The sequence below is a fragment of the Temnothorax longispinosus genome, chromosome 10 (genome assembly GCF_030848805.1).
Source record: "Temnothorax longispinosus isolate EJ_2023e chromosome 10, Tlon_JGU_v1, whole genome shotgun sequence".
NCBI lineage: Eukaryota > Metazoa > Arthropoda > Insecta > Hymenoptera > Formicidae > Temnothorax > Temnothorax longispinosus.
The window spans coordinates 14,703,298-14,724,059 of NC_092367.1; the positions used below are offsets into that span (position 1 = coordinate 14,703,298).

Genomic DNA, 20,762 nt, shown 5'->3' on the forward strand with positions numbered 1-20,762 from the left:
TTGTTTGACAGCTTGACGTTTTACGTACTTTTAATTCGCTGAAAATTAGGCGACCGCTGAGTGAACGGTGTTGAGACTTTAGGTGTGTTTAGAATCGTTTAGCAGAGAATTAAAACAGTTGGAATACTGTTGGCGTTCTGCTGAACGTAAGCCAATGTCTCGCCGCGACCTAGCAACGTAAACATTGGACTGCTCCTTCTCGTCGAATTGCACAAACGCATCTTGATTCGCGTATCTTTATTAATTATTTTCTCATTAATTAGTGAAATACTTACAACAGTAAAATTTTCGATTCAGTTTTACCCGCTCTAGCTGCCCATGAGCAGTGATCCGCTTATCCTGTATATATACATACATACATGGGACATTCCATGTCAACCGGAACACCGCCACGCCCAAAATTTGTGAGGGTTTAAAATTTTTTCCTGGGTGCAAAATTTACGTAAACCGAATAGTGCGCATTTGAAAAAATTCATAATGGCGGACTCAGTATGGCGCCTAAAAAAGAGAGTCATACAATAAAAAATTACAAAACCACAGAGTAAAATTTTGTTTTGCATTTAAATTGTGTGTTCATTCGTGTACTTTACGTTAGGGGTATATGGATTTAAAAAAAATTTAAAATGGCGACCCATATATGGCGGACAAAAAATCAAAACTTAAAATTTGTAATTGAAAAAAATATGGTCATATTCTGCGTCAAATTTGAAGTATAAATGCTTTTCTTGCGATTTTTTTTGATATAACGCATCCTTTTAGAGATAAAAATTCATTAATATCGAAGTGCTAAGTCCGCCATGTTGAATTTTTTTAAATGCGCACTCGGTATTCGAAAGCTAAATCTAACTACACTGTAAAAAAATTTTGTAAAATTACAACTATTTATAGTGGGTAATTTTGAGACCTTCTAATAGTTGCAATTATACAATATAATAGTTGTATTTTTACAGAATTACAGAACGGAAGGAAAAAGTAATTTTGTATTACAATTACACAAATTAAAAATGTGTAGAAATTTACACCTATTATAGTGAGTCTCAAAATTACCTGTAATTTTACACAATTTTTTTACAGTGTACCGGCCAAATATAACATGCATCGACGTTAATCAATTTCCTCTGTAACTCAGTCGATAGCCAATAAGAGAACATATAAATACATAATATATCGTTTTTTCGCTTTTTTATTAACACAACGATTAATGATAATTATATATATATATATATATATATATATATATATATATATATATATATATATATATATATATATATATATGATTGTAAACCAAGTCCACTTTCTGGCTGTTATGTATATATATAGTTTATTAACTTTAGCATAACAGCCAGAAAGTGGACTTGGTTTACAATCCTTTCCTTATTCATTCACACACACACACACTCCTTCTCATGCTCCTAAATACCTAATAACCTATTAAAATATAAGTTTCACCGAGGCCGAATCTTTGTTACCTTAATTAGTTCTCGATAACTACAACATACTTTGATGCGTGCTTCCGTATATAAGTTTCTTATTGATCAAGCAAGGATCAAACAACACTATTAAAGTTGTAATAATGATAATTATACGCTATAAACCTTGCTTGATCAATAAGAAACTTATATACGGAAGCACACATCAAAGTATGTTGTAGTTATCGAGAACTAATTAAGGTAACAAAGATTCGGCCTCGGTGAAACCCATACTCTTTCGTCGTCGCCAAACTTCGGTTTTGGCAGCAGTCGGGAGTAAGAATATGAATTCGTATTGTATAATTATATGATCAGATAAGTATAATAATACAATACTTAATGTAAAGGTAAATTATCACTTTCGTTAATTAGAAATGTATGAATTACGTGTATGTTAAATTATCTATTTAAAAAGAAATAGAAACAAATTTAAAAAATGAATTGTTAAAAAGAGGTGTAATATGTTTATACTATATATAATATTTTGCAATGTCTCTAGCATAATTTTATTAGTGTTTTAATGAATTCTCTTCTTATATAGTTAATGAAATAAAACCAATTGTAAAAGTATAAAAAACTTAAAGAAATATATGTTTTCCAAATTTACATTATTATCTTCTTAAAGTAACATGCCTAACATTTATTAATTTTTTAGACTATTGAGGCAATGGCTGCACAGCGATTGGATATTCTCGTTGACGTCGAAAGGTAGAGAGCAAAAGAAGATACTGAAGATATTACATGGATTTACTAAACGAGTATGCAAAAAATGCTAATTAATATTATATTTAGACGTTATTTATTCAGAATTATTACAACACAAAGAAATTGCAACATAATTACACAGTAAAAAATTTAATGTTAATGAAAGTCTACTCTAAATTTTGTGTTAAAATAACTCATTCATCGTGTTACTTGTTGACATTTAGAAATGTTATATGGACATTTTTTACAATGTATGTTTACAATAATGTAAAAATAACTTGTAAAAAATGTTGATATAACATTTCTAAATGTCAACAAGTAACACGATGAATGAGTTATTTTAACACAAAATTTAGAGTGGACTTTCATTGACATTTGGTACACAAAATTTTTTACTGTGTATAGTGTAAAAAAATTATAATTTGTAAATGTTAACAACACATTATTAACGTATTAAAAATTTTTGGACCGCAAGAATGGTCAGTTTGAGTAGTAAAAACGTGCATTTGGTTCAGTGAGTACGACCCGCCGCGTTTTTTGAGCGCAAAGCGGCCGTTTTGCTTAAAAACGAGTGGTTAAAACGGATTGTGTACGAGTATATCCGAGTAGTAATAACGTGTATTCTTATGAGTATTTTTGAGTGGTAAATACGTGCTGTGTTTGTAGAGTAAATGTACTTCAATTTAGAGATAAGAAGGAGATAAGGAGTGGGAGTTTTTCAGCATTTATGAGATTCGATGGATAGAAATCGAGCTGACTCGAAATCCCCCTGTATGTACCATAAGAGTTAAAATCGGGCGAAATCCGCGGATATTTTCTTGTGAATAAAAAAGGAACGTACTAACGTGTGTCACTCATCAACTGAAAAGCGAGTATTAAAAACGGACAATCTACTCAAAAATACTCATATACGCATACTCGCGTATACTCATCATGTTCTTTCGCAGTAGACTGCGCGTGCTAAAAGCTGCGGACATAAAAATGATAAAACGGGCTAAAAACGATCTATATAAGGTGTAAAAGCGGTGAAATATTTTTGTAAGGGGAAGAACCATTATAATGTTGTATTTTATACATAGATAATTGCTGAAAGAAAAGTTTATCATGATCGCACTAATGGTCAATACTTAAAAATTTTTTATAATGACACGTCGACAAAGAGAAATGACGCAGAACCGGTAAGAGGTACGTAATTTAATCAGGTATAGCTATTCTTTAAATCTGGTTAGTGTTTAATTTTATTAATTATATTTTACAACTTATAAATATTATACTTATAGTTTAAATTCTTAACGTAGTCAAGTTTATGTTATGAAAACGTCACAGAAGAATTGAGCTGTTAATTTGATACAGACATGTTTACATATTTCGATTTAGTACGAAGAAAACGGCTTGCAATGTTGGATCTTCTAATAGCAGCATCTCGCGATGGCCTTATGACTGATTCAGATATTCAAGAGGAAGTTGATATTTTTATGTTTGCGGTACATAATTTCTTTTGTAACCTCAATCGTATACATCAATGTATTATAATATATGTGCAAATAATATATGTGTCTATAAATAATAAATAATGTTATTCATTATTTATACATACATAACATATATTATAATACATTGATGTATACGATTATAGGGTCATGATACTGTAGCGATGGGTCTGTGCTTCATTTCGGCACTATTAGCTGAGCATAAGGACATTCAGGTATATCGTCAAATATAAATTAATATTCCAAGCCAAAGAAATTAATTGATTTCAAAAGTTATTTATTAATCTTCCGTCTGTATACGTGAGTCTATGGCGTCCAAGCCAAAATGATATTTGCTTATAACTATAAAACTTGCGAGCCTTCCAGAAAATATTAAATTAACGATGTTTATTGAAATAATTATAAAATCTTCAACTACAGTGTAGACAGAAGTTTCTTGAATTTTTTCTTCTCTTCTTTATAGAAGAAGAATTTTTTCAAATTTTTTAAAATACTTTAGAGAAAAATAGCATCGAACGTGATAAACCCACGTATACACTCCGAGGGTGCAAAGAAAATGTATACAGACGGACGATTAAATATCTAACTTTTTAAATATTTTTTAAGTGTGTATATGTGTATATGTAAACAATTTGCTTTTTTGAATTACTAGTTTAGATATGGAATAGATGTATATAGAAAATATTCGCACGCACACGATTAAGCGTACGCACATATTTCAAATATTCTTTTATATCTTAAGTGTAATTTATATACACATATTTCAAATGAATTAATCAAAACATTTGTAAAATAAACATTTCCTAGATATATATTTGTTTCCACGTATAAACATCACAATAACAAGAGAAGCCTTTTAATTAACAATGATGATACAGGATCGTGTCAGGAACGAAGTCAATACTGCCTTGCAAGAGAATGAGCAAAAGTTTACTATGAACTTATTGCAAGACCTACCATATTTGGAGAGATGTATAAAGGAAGCATTGCGCTTATATCCTAGCGCATTTGGAATATCACGAATTGCTGGGGAAGACGTAAAATTACGTATGCATCTAATCAATTTTTTTCTTGTATAAATTATTAAATAATGTCATCAAATACGCATAAAAGGCAATATTTCCGTATATTTCAAAGATGTAAAAATTTGTATATTTTTATAGATAAGTTTTATCTATAATATTTCAAAATTTTATGTACAAAGCTTCATCTACTTAATACAACATACAATATTTTTAGAAAATAATGTTAAGCAAGTAGTGCTTAGTAAAATTTGAATAATAATTACATTACATTTTTTATCTTGCAAACTATCTCTCTAAATTTCTTGGAGTGGGAATACTGCCACTCTAGTGAGATTTCACTCTTTTGGAGTAACATTTCACTCTTTTTGGAGTGAGATCTCACTCCACAAGAGTGAAATCTTACTCCAAAAGAGTGAAATCTCACTGGAGTGGCAGTATTCCCACTCCAAGAAATTTAGAGAGATAGGCAACTATTAACTATTCCTACGTTGTATTATATGTATATATTCAATTTTAAAATTTTAATACAGCTTAAATTTTTTTTAAGTTTTAATTGTTGTACGATATACTTTTTAGAGTCATATTTGGTACCTGCTGGAACATTCTTGCATCTTAATATTTACGGAGTCCACAGAGATCCCAATTTTTGGTCAAATCCAGAAGTATTTGACCCTGATAGATTTTTGCCTGAGAAGATCCGACATCGTCATCCTTATTCGTATTTACCATTCAGTGCAGGACCACGTAACTGCATCGGTAAGCTGTATTTTTTATAAGCTGATGTGTAATATCATGTTATATTAACAGATTACGATATGTACCAAATTCTAGGTCAACGATTTGCTATGCTGGAAATGAAGGCGATGATAGCTCTTCTGGTACACAATTTCTACTTGAAACCCATTGATTATTTAAAGAACTTTCGGCCGAAGGTTGATTTGGTACTTCGCCCTGCTCAGCCACATCGTGTAAAATTTATCCCTGTCTGTAAAACGAATTTAAGCCTTTGAAGCAAATACCGAGTTAATGAACATCGTAGAAGGCAAAGGAAAGGTTTTATTTGCTTACAAAATGATTGTCAATAGCGTCGTAATAGTAACACTTTGCACACGTGTCATTATCGGTACAACATTGAAATATAAAGGAAATGTAACAAATATATAAAATATATATTAAATTAACAATTATATTACTATATAGTCATAATAATATACATATATACAAAATGTTTCTATAATTTTACTATTTTATATGTGCAATATATATAATCGTGTGTTTGCAGTGCATTTGTGTGTATAATATGGTCAATGTAACTTGTATCTGTGCAATATGACTGCATGTATAATATGCCTATGCGCAAATAATGCTTATGTTGATAATCTTTTTACAGACAAACGGGATCCTTCCGTTAAAAAAATATAGCAAAAATAAAAAATATTCTACATATTATACATAATCAATAACATTACATTTATTTTAATCTTTAAAATGCTCGCAATTATACAAAATATATTCTAACTTGTAGAGCGTAAAAAAATAAAGAATAACACATTGTAGGATTATTTTCCGTGCACGTTTTGCTATAATAAGAGTATTCAGTAGTTATATACGAGACTATTGTAAGACAGTAAGAGTTACGTTCGTCCGAGATACGAGACTAGATACGAGTGATCGGAAAAGACATCAGAGTTAAGAGTTTATATTTGCATCGTAACTTATTCATTTCATCGTTTTGTCATAATTAATCTTTATTACTTGCTCAGAATAAATATTAACGTGCGTTAAGCATTTACTCCGACTCCACAAGCATTTATCAATAATCCTACAATATTAGAAAAAAATCTTTATAGGAAGGACTATTTGTGTATTATGTTTTATGTATTGAACATACATAATATAAATGCGGATCGGCCGGTCTAATGGGTAGAGCGCCAGATTCGTAATCCGGGGAACCGGGTTCGAATCCCGGTAGGCCATTGGAAATTGTTCCAGTAAAAACGCCGCTCTTTTCATCTAGCGGACAAAGAGTTAACCCTAGATGGAAAACTGGTGCTCCGTCTTTCGGAAGAGACGTTAAGCACTCATGGCCGACGATCGCTATGAGATACCACCTCAATCTTACTCCTATATCAACCCGCATTGGCCAGTGTAATAGAAAAATGGCTAAAAACCTCTAAAAACAATGCAATTGTTAAAAGAGAGGCCTATGTCTAGCAGTGGACGAAGCCTTATTGTCCAGCAACGGACGAGGCAAAGGCCGGTGATAATGATTAAATACACACTATAAAATATGTATTAATTATGTGTGTACGTAGACTACGTAGATACCCAGGTAGCAAGCATATGTCATTTTAACGTCAAATACTAATCATGTTTGTACAAATGACGTCAAATGACCAAAAAGCGACTATGTTTTTAAAAATGACATTATACTGACGTCATTCCATAATGTCGTTATGACGTAATATTTTGATACTGCTTCCTGCCCAGCTGGGGCATAATGACGTCTATTTTTAGTCATTTTTGGTTTAAATACGTCGGCGACTAATAATGAACGTTTATAAGACGTTATTTTTTAGACCATCTAAAGACGTCATTTTAAAAACGTCTTAAGGGGGTAGTACTCTCTTGCGGCCGAAAATGAGGGTCAATTTCAGGATTTATTTGTGACAAAGTGGTAGGCCAATCATGTTCATGGTGTATACGATATTGAAATACATGTTTAGGTGCATTTACAGTATTTTTTATATGGACAAATATTAAGAAATGTAGGAGTTATGAGTCATCTCTTCGCTCGACTACGGTGTACGTAATAGCTCCTGTACGGCGTGCCTGAAAGGAAAAACGCAAAAAGGGTATTAAATTTAAATGTATTCCCCACATGCTGACGTTCGAAAATTGTAAAAATGTTAAACATTGTGAAAGTTATAGCACTTAACAAAAAGAAGTTGGCAAAAAGTTCATTGGCACAAAATTGTTAAGTGTTCTGTTCTGTTAAGTGTTGCATGTTCTTTCGTTGTGTTGCGTTTTATAATTTATAATTTGTTTTGTGATTACTCGTTTACGATTACATATGTATATCTTAATTCCATAAAGAGATTTGATGTACCTATGTATACCTTTCATAGTATTTTTATGCTGTTGAAATTAATTTAGATCCAATCTCTTGCGCATGTACGTACAATTAAATATAGTGTAAACAGAATATTTTATTATTAAAGAAAGTAAATCTAAAGGAGTTTTAGTTTTCGCCAGCCTGCACTTACAAATATGTATATAAGCTTTATTATTATTAAAAAGAAGTAGTAATAATCGACGCTGACTGGCAATATATAAATTTATTATCTCACGACGTTTCGACCGTCACTTTCGGTCCTTATCAAGTGTTCAAGTTACATATCTCTTACAAACAATTCAGTCCTGGCATTGTGCCAACAATCCAAAAGTCAAGATCTAAAATTATGAAAAAATAAGATGAAAAGAAAAGTATAAAATATAAAATGACAAGTTTATATAACTTACAATTACGCGTCATATGTAAAAGACGTGGTATATGTGGGAAATGCATGTCAGCAGCCCACGGGTGACAAAAGCACACTGATCACGATCGATGTTAAATGTTCTTTATTATTATATCATATGCCCCGGTCAAATTATCCGTGTCTTTCTGTAGGTTGATTGTATTGTTATTTTGTTTTATGAAAAACATTTCTGCGATCTCGCGTTTTCTAACTTGTTTTTCGCAATGTAATATCTCAGTTTTATGGCATTTGAATTCGTGATCAAAAGAGGTACGATGCTTACTAACAACGGAATGGTTGCTGACATGCTTCTTGATGTCTGCCCTATCCTCTTTAATGCGTGTTTCGAGATGTCTTTTGGTTTGGCCAATGTACGTGGCATCGCAATTTCCGCAATTAATTTTATAAATTAAGTTAGTCTGCTTGAAACAATCCAGCCTATTTTTCCCCCTCCTTATGACGCAATCAAGGGACTTAGGGACTGTATAAAGAACATGAAGACCATGATCATTAAAGATACGCAAAAGTCTCTCGCTGAGACCTTTAATGTAGGGAATGTTATACAACTTTCCGGTATCCGTCGTATAATGTCATTCGTGTTATTATAGATGTGTTATCACGGTAACTTTATTATTATTCTTATTATTCATTAATCAGATTATATTTTATTTCTACTTTTCTTCAAATGTTATTAATTGATGTTTACCGAGTATAACACGTACTTTATATTAATCTTTACTATACTAATCTTATTTTCACTAACGCTTATATTTCCTATCACAACATGTAAACTCAATTTACGAATCGCAAAACACAAAAGGATAATCGTTCACATTTACAAGATTTACAAAATACTTATACCACTAAAACGAACAATCGTCATACTGTCAAATTTGCCGCGAAATACAATAACGTTGTCGACCGCTGAACACGCGAAAAAAAGCAATGCGCCGATGTGCGCCTATCTCGCTCGCTCTTTTACTCTCCCGCTCGCTCGTTCACTCTCTCGCTCACTCTCCTCATTCATGCATACAACGCGCGCTATCTCGCTCGCACTCTCAATTCACTCTCTCACTCATTCTTGCACTATCTCGCTCGCTCAATGTATCTTTTTTTTTTGTAATTTAAAGTGACGCTGGGTACTAAGCTCTTACCGTCTATCACTTGCAATATGTCAACAACAACATTTTAAACTCTTAAACGGATTATTAAATCATATGAATCTTTAATCTTTAAGTTCCCATCAAACAAGAAACGAGGTATATGCGAGACAAAGGCCGGGCCGGAATTGAATCACGGACCTTTGAGTTACTAATCAGTAATCACTCTGCACGGAGCCACGCATCATCACCCTCTCAATCCATCAGCGTGGCTTGATAGCGCACTCCAGCTCTCAGAAATTGCAACCGTACAAAAAAATCTTATAAACTTTATAGGACATACTAAAAATTCTCCTGCTCGCGTAAATATACACCGTAGTGTCTCGCGCTGCACGTGTACTTGGCGCGAGACACTAATACCGTGTCTTTTGATATTTCCATGTATGAGCGTCCAGACATTAGACTCTAGAGCATTCTCGGCGGTTGGAGAGGTGACAATGCAATCGCTACAATTTATACAATATTAAAACAATTTTTTTTATTATAAAGTGTATTATATTACGTTTGTGCTGACATTGCACTAACAATAAGAGAAGGAATCGAAAAAAGTTGTGAAGAAGTTTTCAGATCGTTAAATATTTAATAGATACGGCAAATTTATTATTTTATATTAATCTCTTTATTCATTTTAATATCAAGCATGCAAATCATATGCAACATTGTAGTGATTCTAATTCTTTCGGTATTGATAACCTTTACATTACTAATATTATTTATGGACATTGCTGATATAAGCAATTTTTAAAAAAATCTTATAAAAAGCTTATTAATGATAAATTTTAGATATTGTTATCATCTAAAACTATTCACGTCAATCAGATGATCAAACAGAACATCATAAAAGCGAACGAATAGTCAATAGATCAGTATCAGAACTGATCAGTCACTCGCAAGCGTTTAATAGAAAATCTTCGTAACACACTTTATAGTAACGAAAACTTTTATAATAACGTAATATTTTTAAAATATATCGAAATTAAATAAATTTTTACTTTTACATGTTTAATTGTTGTGTACATGCACATTTTTTAATAAAATAAATGATACATTATATCTCTTTAAAATTTGTTAGTGGTAGAGTATTAATAAAGTATTTTAACGTACTTTTTACTTATACCAAACGTAATTAAGATATAAAGACCGTAAATACATAGTTAGTGACTTGTGTAATTTAAGAACTAAAAGAAGATATCAACACATAAAAAGAGAGCATATAGTGCCACAACAGTGTTTGTAAGTAACCTTTATTTAAAATAATACCTTTATTTAAAATACTTTAACAAACGTTTCGGTCTGTTGTCAGATTATCTTTAGTGTAATCAGTTAAGATAATACATAAAGACTAGTAAACAAGAGGATGTAAATAAAAACCGCAAAACATTGCATTAATCGCATTAGTTCTTATTACAATATAAAATTTGAATCGAATACATTCTATTTCTTCAAAGTATAAAAGTCGAGAAACAAATTGAAATAAATAACGGATTTACAAATGACAACTTGTTACAATGAACTAATAACATTAGTGAAATTTTACAACATGACTCTCTACATAAAACACCATCTAATCATCTCATCACTTATGCACATATTCAGAAAACATTTTACTTACACGTTTATTTCGATGACATGTTATTATTTGTGAATCCGTAATTCATTTCAGTTTACTCCTCGACTTTTATATAAAAAAAATAGCATGTGCGTTCGATTCGAATTTTATATCCGATAAAAACTAATGCGATAAAAACTAATGCAATTAATGCATTTATTGTGATTTATATTTTTATCTTTTTGTTTACCGATCTTTGTGTTACCTTAACTTATCACATTAATGATGGTCTGATAACAGACCAAAACATTTGTTAAATTATTTTAGTTAAAATAAGAACTAATGCAATTAATGCAATGTTTTGCGGTTTTTATTTACATCCCCTTGTTTACTAGTCATTATGTATTATCTTGACTGATTACACTACAGATGATCTGATAACAGACCGAAACGTTTGTTAAAGTATTATTTGAAATAAAGGTTACGAACTGTTCGGCTTCATACCGTCTTTTTTATGTGTTGATTTCTAATCAATTGAGTTTTTAGATATTAAAAGAAGACAGCAGAAAAAGGAAACGGAACTTGCTAAAACTGGCTAGTATTTCGTCAGTCAATAATGATCACTATTATACTGCTATTACTTACCCTTATTCTACTGATATCTAATTACTATGTACATTATCATGGAAAAAAGGGGCGTCTTATCAATCTTATACCAGGACCATCAGGTTATCCGATTGTTGGAAATGCATTTCAATATCTTGCTTCACGAGGTAAGTTATAATTTCACATACAATATTCCCGCAAATAAATATTCACCTGTGCATGTAAAAATTTAAATTAAGGAAACATGATTTATATAAAATTATGTTTATAATATTGTGACATATAATTAAAATGCATATATATGTATATATATGGGACAATCCACGTCACTTTTACCCCCCCTCTGTCCAAAATTGGTATGGACGGATTTTAATGACTAAGGGCGGAAAATGTTCGTCTTGAAAAGAGCTTTTGAAAGGCGTGTGGTATATATGCGCAATTCAACATGGCGTCATAATTATGGCTGCTTAAAGGGCATGTGCATGTAAAAATTTAAATTAAGGAAACATGATTTATATAGAATTATGTTTATAATATTGTGACATATAATTAAAATGCATATATATGTATATATATGGGACAATCCACGTCGCTTTTACCCCCCCTCTGTCCAAAATTGGTATGGACGGATTTTAATGACTAAGGGCGGAAAATGTTTGTCTTGAAAAGAACTTTCAAAAGGCGTGTGGTATATATGCGCAATTCAACATGGCGTCATAATTATGGCTGCTTAAAGGGATAAATTCAAAATTTCAGATTCAACATGACGCAATGTTGAATTGCGCATGGCATATATGCCACACGCCTTTTCAAGACGAAAGCTCTTTTCAAGACGAACATTTTCCGCCCTTAGTCATTAAAATCAGTCCATATCAATTTTGGACAGAGGAGGGGTAAAAGTGACGTGGATTGTTCCATATACGTATATATATATGTGTGTGTGTGTGTGTGTGTGTGTGTGTGTGTGTGTGTGTGTGTGTGTGTGTGTGTGTGTGTGTGTGTGTGTGTGTGTGTGTGTGTGTGTGTGTGTGTGTGTGTGTGTGTACATAGACACATATACTAGTATCGAGAACCAACTCAAGTTCTTTGTAGAACCTAGAGTATTAGCAGCGACCGGTAGAGACTGCCGTGTGCTTGTTAGAACTCTCCGCTCCGCTCCGCGCGTAGCCTAGTAGCTCTTGTTGCAAATATCTCAACTAATATGAAATATTTCAAAAAATTCATAAGAACATTTTTTGTAGATATTTGTCTGTTCTACAACTTCGATCTCTACAAAAATTTCAAAATTCATCGTATTTGTGGAGAAAAACAAATTTGTTTATAAATTGTTAATAAAAAACATACTTAGGGATAGCGGAAAATGGCGGAATTTGGATATGTTGTTCAGTATATTTTTCTGAACACAATGACTTAATAAAACCTTGTGTTGCAATTTTTTCTAGGTACCCCCCCTTTTTTCCGTATTTTGACTGGACTAGGGAGTGCAAAAAGCCGTGACACAATATAACAATAAAATCAATCATACATATTTCGATCAATATTTATAAAATATTTCCGTAAACTTACATAACAAACATATATACATACATTTTTTAGAAGAACAATGGAAGTTTCTGATTACCTTAACTGACGAGTTTTATCCCATTTTTAAAATATGGTTATTCTTTCTTCCTATGATATCCGTTCGTCATCCGAATGATTTAGAGGTGAAGTATGAGAGAAATATTATTCTGTTTTTTTTATTATTGATATATTGACGATAAGATGTTTATTTTTTTTTTTTTTTTTTTTTTTTTTTTTTTTTTGAAAAAAATATGTTTGTTTGTCAAAAGTCTAAAATAATTGTATATTTAAAATTAAAGATGATTATATCTTATTCATTCATCTCTCAGAGATAATTGAATATTTAAAATACTTTTGAAATCAATTAATTGATTATTTACATGGCGTCTAAATTAAATAACATTTAACTTAATATTTTCTGTAATTTTAGACAATATTAAGCAGCACAAAACACATCGAAAAAAGTTTTTTTTATGATGTTTTCCATCCGTGGTTGGGTACTGGTCTTCTCACTAGTGGAGGTAACATAACGATATATTAATGTAAATAATGGTATTGGGATTTTCAGCCATGACGTCACAATGCCAAGATGGCTGGCCTATTCCTAAAAGTATTAGAGCTGTCATATGTAAACACATATAAAGCTTATGTTTTCCATAAATAATTAATGAAATAACGGTGTTTGTGATAAAAAAAAGTGCGATGGATAAAAATTTTATTTGTTATTATTAATCTTAAATTGATAACAGGAGTGTTTGAAATACTTTGGCGTTTAAAAATATCGGTGAATTGTTTTTACATACTCTATTTAATATACAATTTTTTATAACTAATACTACTCATTAATATTCAGTGAATATATTTTACTTGTTATTGTTCAGTTATTATCATATTGACTTACCAGGCAGAACGTAGTCACTCCTGTCAAAGTGCAAATAAGAACACACTGCCCACTTAGTTTAAAACTCTCTCCCATTCTTTTCGAACATCATATTATTCTCTATATTTCCAAACATGTCTTTTTTCTCAGTATGAAACTTTCCTTTAAGTGGAAACATGTGGAATCGCACAGAGGTATCTTTTAATCCATAACTTTTGCAGCCAAATACACAGCAAAAATCGCGACTTTTTGTGTCTCTAAAGGAAAACCTTGCACTCATTGCACTTTTTTTATTACAAACACCGTTATTTTATTAATTATTTATGAAAAACACAAGCTTTATATGTGTTTACATATGACAGCTCCAATACTTTCAGGAATAAGCCAGCCATCTTGGCCTTGTGATGTCACGACGGGAAATCCCATATATGCTTTGGCTGTATATTAAATTTTGTTTTGTTTCAATTTTGACAGCTGAATAAATCTATGTAATTAAATGTAAATAGCATATATTCTATTACGCAAAAGATTTCAATTTAAAAATATTTACTTTCCCACACAGCACAGGATATCCTCACGGAAAAAAAGAAGACGTAAAATATGGACAACTAACATTTTTTGTTGCGAGAGCTATATTTTTAGCAATAGTACCACAACGTTTTGTTACTATTGCTAAAAATATAGCTACACGGAAAAAAAATTAGCTACCGTAGCAAATCTAGTCGTAAAATATAGATAACTAACATTTTTTTACTGCGAGAGCTATATTTTTAGCAATAGTAACAAAACGTTGTGCTACTATTGCTAAAAATATAGCTCTCGCAACAAAAAAATGTTAGTTGTCCATATTTTACGACTTCTTTTTTTCCGTGCTGAGGGACATTTGTGCATCCGCTGGATATCCACCGGATATCGAATATCCACCGGTTATTGGGATATCCCAATTTGTCTGTAGGACGTCCCTCAGATAAAGTGTGCTGTGTGGGTTATTTCTTCCAATCGATTATCTTGAATTAGATCAATATCATAATTAGTAATTTGTGCGTGAGCGGAGGAAGAAATCGGAGATGAGGCGCGGAAGGCTTTTCGAGAAATTGTCTTTAAATCTATAGTATATTCACACAATCAAAATATAAGTCTATATTTACAATATTTACAATGTCTTTGATTTGGTTACGCAAGTCCGCGAGCTATGGATTTGATTATTCGCGAACGCCGAAAAAGCTCCATTCCGCGAGCCACGCCAACGGTTCGTACCGAAAAGAGAAACTTGACGCGAGCCACGAAAATCTCAGTAATCGCTGCGAAAAACAAGCTTTCGTTTCGGTTCAGTATAGCAATACTGTTATATTCAGTAATCGCTCTGAATAATAATCGAGTGCGGGGTCGCGCGCAAAGGTCCGGGATTTTATACGAGCGCGTCACACGAACACCGGATTCCCGGCAACGAGCCAAAAAATTTGTCGAGCCAATCAGCCGCCGACCTACCGAATATTCGTTTAATTTGAACTCAGCTGATTTCGGGATCGACAGCCGACCAACTGTTTTCGCTGAAGTCTCTCGCTTTGTCCCGGGTGTTTATATACTTCGCGTACTGAAACCCCGAGACAAAAGGAGAGAACCAGCCTACGTAGAAAAAGAAAGACAGTTTTTCTGTCTCTCGAAGATTCTTAGAATAACGCCGGTTATTTCCGAAATAAATTTAAGTTTAGCTTGATATAATATTACGCACGATTCACGTAATCAAGGCAATTCCCGCGGAGATTACGAGATGAATTCACGCGGGGTTTAAGGAGCTCGGTTTCGAACATATAATTAGATTTACATATGTTCACAATATCTTATATCAATCATGAAAAACATAATTGTATTATTAAATATAAAAAAATAAATTATTAAATGATATAATCATATTAAATATAAATATTATAAAAAGAGATAACAATTAAGCGAATTACACCATGTGTTGTCGCAAAAGTTTAAACGCATATCACAAAAAGTACATTTGTAATATTCAATTGTTATTAAAAATCAATTAATTTTAAATTAAATAAAAAAATATATGTTTTACTGCACATTGTTATCACACAATTATGCAATATGTTATTTATGTTTCAGGCGCCAAGTGGCATTCACGACGAAAAATATTAACCCCCACATTTCATTTTAATATATTGCAGCATTTTATTCAGATTTTGATCGAGGAAGGTGAAAACACGACCAAATCTTTGAAAAATGCAGGAGGCACAGTTGTGAAAGATTTAGTACCATTTTTTAGTGAACATACGCTGAATGCAATATGTGGTATGTTTATAGAACTGTACATTTTAACTGTAATTGAACTGAACTGTAAATTTTATTCCTATTAATAAGTAAAATTAGACCAAAATCAAATTTTTTAAATTGTAAATATTAATATCACAACATAGATACTGATTCGTATATAATTTTTACAGCCACAGATACTTTTGAAATATATATTACAATACATTATCACGATATTTATATAAATGCGTTTGCAGAAACTGCCATGGGCACTTCTCTACGAGGCCTTGGTGATTTCCAGCAGCAGTATCGAGAAGCGGTTCATCAGATGGGCGAACTTCTTATTTACAGGTATAATAATTCATATTTTTTAGATGTAATAAATAACTGTACATCCATATTCTGTCTTAATTAAAATATGAATTTGTATTATATAATTATATGAAGAGGTAAGTATAATAATACAATACTTAATGTAAAACATCGCACTTTCGTTAATTGGAAATTTACAAATTACATTTTTACAATTAAATTTACTGTTAAATTGTCTATTTAAAAACAAACAGAAATAAATTTAAGAATAAATCGTTAAAAGAAGGTATAATGTTTTAACTATATAAGATTTTGCATATCTCTGTAGCATAATTTTATTAGTGTTTCAATGTATTCTTTTTTTATATAGTTACTGAAATAGTACTAATTGCAAAAGTATATAAAAAAATTAAAGAAATTTGTGTTTTCCAAGTATTATCATGTTCTTAAAATAACATGCCTAACATTTATTAATTTTTTAGAGTAATGAGACAATGGCTGCACAACGATTGGATATTCTCGTTGACGTCCAAAGGTAGAGAGCAAAAGAAGATGCTGAAGATATTACATGGGTTTACTAAACGAGTACGCAAAAATGCTACTTAATAGTATATTCAGACAGTATAAGTATCTATTTAAAATTATTACAACACACAAAAAATTACAACATAATTATTACGTAGAAAAATTAAAATTTGTAAATGTTAACAACACATTACTAATGTATTTATTTAAAAAACCATTAATGTTGTATTTACATAGATAATTGCTGAAAGAAAACTTTATCATGATCGTACTAATGGACAATACTTAAAAAGCTTTGATAATGACACGTCGGCAAAGAGAGATGGCGCAGAACCGGTAGGAAGTACGTAATGTAATCGGTACAGTTATTCTTTAAATCTGGTTGGTGGTTAATTTTGTTAATTATATTTTACAACTCATGAATATTATACTTATAGTTTAAATTCTTAACGTAGTCAAGTTAATAATAACTCTTATGTAATTTGATACAAACATGTTTACATATATTTCGATTTAGTACGAAGAAAACGACTTGCAATGTTGGATCTTTTAATAGCGGCATCTCGTGATGGCCTTATGACTGATTTAGATATTCAAGAAGAAGTTGATACTTTTATGTTGGAGGTACATAATTTCTTTTTAACCATTTTTATTCATTATTTGATTTATCGGTATATGATACATTAGTGAATACGATTATATTATAGGGTCATGACACTACAGCAATGGGTCTGTGCTTCATTACGGCACTATTAGCTGAGCATAACGACATTCAGGTATCCATCGTCAAGTGTGAGCCGCCATTCTTAGCCAAAGAAATTAATTGTTAACAGAAGTTATTTATTAACCCTCCGTCTGTATACGTAAGTCTATGTCGTCCGAGCCAAAATGATATCTGTTTATCTATAAACTTGCAAATCTACCAGAAGTTATTAAATAAACGATGTTTATCAAAATGATTATAAAATCGTCAACTACAATGTTTCATGATTTTTTTTCAGATTTTTAAAAATACTTTATGGTAGAGAAAAATAACGTCGAACGTGATAGACCCACTCCGACGGTGCAAAAAAATGTATACAGACGGAGGATTAAATATGAATCAATATCTAACTTTTTAAATGTTTTTAAATGTGTGTATATATATATATATATATATATATATATATATATATGTACACGATTTGTTTTTTTGCATTAAAAGCTATAGAAAATATGCGCGCGCGCATGCATATACGCACACGTAAGCGTACGCACATATTTCAAATATTCTTTTATGTCTTAAGTGTAATTTATGTACACATATTTCAAACACGGATTAATCAAAACATTTGTGAAATAAATATTCTCGAAATATATTCGTTTCTACGTAAAAATATCACAATAACAAAAAACGCCTTTTAATTAACAATAATCATACAGGATCGTGTCAGGAACGAAGTCGATACAGCCTTACAAAAGAATGAACAAAAGTATACTATAAAATTATTGCAAAACCTACCATATTTGGACAGATGTATAAAGGAAGCATTGCGCTTATATCCCAGCGTGTATTTTATATCACGAATTCCTGCGGAAGACGTAAAATTACGTATGCATTTAACCAATTTTTTTTGTATAAATTTTTTAATATATTACGCAACATGTCAACAAATGTATGATGTAAATAAGTAAATATAAGTAAATATAAGTAAATACGCATAAAAGGCAATATTTTCACATATTTCAAAAATTTAAAAATTTGTATATCTTTATATATTGAAGTTTATTTCTATATTTCAACATTTTAAATACATACAATGCTCCATCTAATATAATATTTTTAGAAAATAATGTTAAGCAAGTAATGCTTAATAAAATTTAAATATTAATTTTATTATATTTTTTATAATCCAAACTATAAACAACTATTTTTATGTTGTATTAGATGTATATTCAATTTTAAAATTTTAATACAGTTTGAATTATTATTTCAAAACCTTAATTTAATATGCTTTTTAGAGACATATTTGGTACCTGCTGGAACATTCTTGCATCTTAACATTTACGGAGTTCATAGAGATTCTAATTTTTGGTCAAATCCAGAAGTATTTGATCCTGACAGATTTTTGCCTGAAAAAATCCGAAATCGTCATCCTTATTCGTATTTACCATTCAGTGGTGGACCACGTAACTGCATCGGTAAGCTGTATTTTTTATATCCTGATGTATAATACCATGTTATATTAACATAGAATATGTACCAAATTATAGGTCAACGATTTGCTATGTTGGAAATGAAAGCGATGATAGCTTCTCTGATACACAATTTCTACTTGGAGCCCATTGATTATTTAAAGAATCTTCGAATGCAGGTTGATTTTGTACTTCGCCCTGCTCAACCACTTCGTGTAAAATTTATCCCTGTCTGTAAAACAAATGCAAGCCTTTGAAGCGCAAATATCGATTTAATGAAAATCATAAAAGGCAGAGGAAAGGTTTTATTTTCTTACAAAATGATTGTCAGCGTCGTAATAATAGCACTATGCTCACGTGTCACAAAATTAAAATATAAATGGAATGTATTATATGTATAAAATATATGTATCTATAGTAGTCAGCCGTGATGACTTTGTAACATTTACCACCATAAAACTCAAATTAAAATAACGCTTAGAATAATCAATGATTCAAAAGATAATTTTAACATGAATAGAACTTTTTGTCACATTTTGATTTAATATCTATTAAAATTATTGTAAATTTTTCAAAAAAGATTTTCATAAGACTAAACTTATCAAATTAATTCGTTTTCTTTAATACTTATTTTTAAATTGTTGAAATAAAGCAATCCAAATAAACGGGAAGAAATGATTAACTTACACAAATAGTAATGCTTACTGCAAAGTTGTTGAACTGGCGTCAGGCTTCTCCTCCATCTCTTCACAAATGAACAGAACTTCTTCTCATTCGCATCACGATGCAAAGTTATACTAACCATAACACAAATCTGTAACTTATGCGAAAATAAAAATAATGTCTAAAAATAAATATATAGAGAACTAATTTTTGCATGCAAGTAGGGGTTATGTGGGGTGATGTGCAACACGTTCACGCGTTGCTCGGAAAACATATCCAAAAATCAAATTCTTGAATATATCATGGCTGTATAATGTAGAGGAAGAAAAATACTACAATTCTGCGTGATTAGATTTTCAAAATTTTAAATTTTTTCTAAAAATTTTTCGAGTTTTCAAAAAAACGTCTGTTTTAGCATTTTCAAATTTTCTTGAGTTGATGTGCAACACAGATAAAATTAAGGTAAAAAATGCATGAATATTGACATCAATCGACTTAAATGTTAAATTTGGGTTTCTTAAATACAGATTAATCGAAATCTGGTAAACAAAAAATTTCACTGTATTGTAATCGACCTCTGACAAATGAAAATTTCACAAAAAAAAATTCATTTTTTATTTGATTTCTTATTTATTTATCGCTTAAAAATTAATATAATGAAAGGAAAAACGCAACCGGATGATCGCCTTTCAGTAATTTTATTGCTGCCCAAATTAGCTCGCAATTGACCGGAACAGCGATACCCTTATTTTTATACTTTCGTGGCATAATAACTAAATACATTGAAAAATGCATTAAAACACTTCATATACACATGTTCCATCGTAAAATAGCGATAAACTAGCGAAAAA

The 20,762-nt window shown here is 31.0% G+C and overlaps 2 protein-coding genes across 4 annotated transcripts in view; both read left to right on the top strand.

Moving 5' to 3' along the window:
* The window catches only part of LOC139820053 (cytochrome P450 4C1-like), a 19,854-nt gene extending 13,706 nt beyond the window's left edge, over window positions 1-6,148 (top strand). Inside the window, exons 7-13 of the mRNA XM_071789978.1 lie at window positions 2,128-2,230; window positions 3,257-3,362; window positions 3,555-3,661; window positions 3,814-3,882; window positions 4,546-4,714; window positions 5,269-5,448; window positions 5,524-6,148. Coding sequence (XP_071646079.1) covers window positions 2,128-2,230; window positions 3,257-3,362; window positions 3,555-3,661; window positions 3,814-3,882; window positions 4,546-4,714; window positions 5,269-5,448; window positions 5,524-5,702 — 913 coding nt within the window. The 3' untranslated portion in view covers window positions 5,703-6,148. The remainder of the gene's footprint in view (window positions 1-2,127; window positions 2,231-3,256; window positions 3,363-3,554; window positions 3,662-3,813; window positions 3,883-4,545; window positions 4,715-5,268; window positions 5,449-5,523) is intronic.
* A 4,068-nt stretch (window positions 6,149-10,216) lies between these two features.
* LOC139820052 (cytochrome P450 4C1-like) lies at window positions 10,217-19,668 on the top strand. 3 transcript variants are annotated; one of them, XM_071789975.1, is made up of 13 exons: window positions 10,217-10,606; window positions 11,469-11,695; window positions 13,125-13,234; window positions 13,522-13,612; window positions 16,090-16,275; window positions 16,494-16,587; window positions 17,031-17,133; window positions 17,311-17,416; window positions 17,591-17,697; window positions 17,781-17,849; window positions 18,496-18,664; window positions 19,075-19,254; window positions 19,327-19,668. In XM_071789975.1, exons 2-13 carry the CDS (start codon window positions 11,539-11,541, stop codon window positions 19,503-19,505), a joined length of 1,551 nt encoding a protein of 516 aa, XP_071646076.1. In that variant the 5' UTR covers window positions 10,217-10,606; window positions 11,469-11,538; the 3' UTR covers window positions 19,506-19,668. The 3 variants fall into 3 exon arrangements, with proteins under 3 accessions (XP_071646076.1, XP_071646077.1, XP_071646078.1); XM_071789976.1 differs by lacking the exons at window positions 13,125-13,234; window positions 13,522-13,612; XM_071789977.1 differs by lacking the exons at window positions 10,217-10,606; window positions 11,469-11,695 and having other exon boundaries at window positions 16,152-16,275.
* Window positions 19,669-20,762: the final 1,094 nt, after the last annotated feature.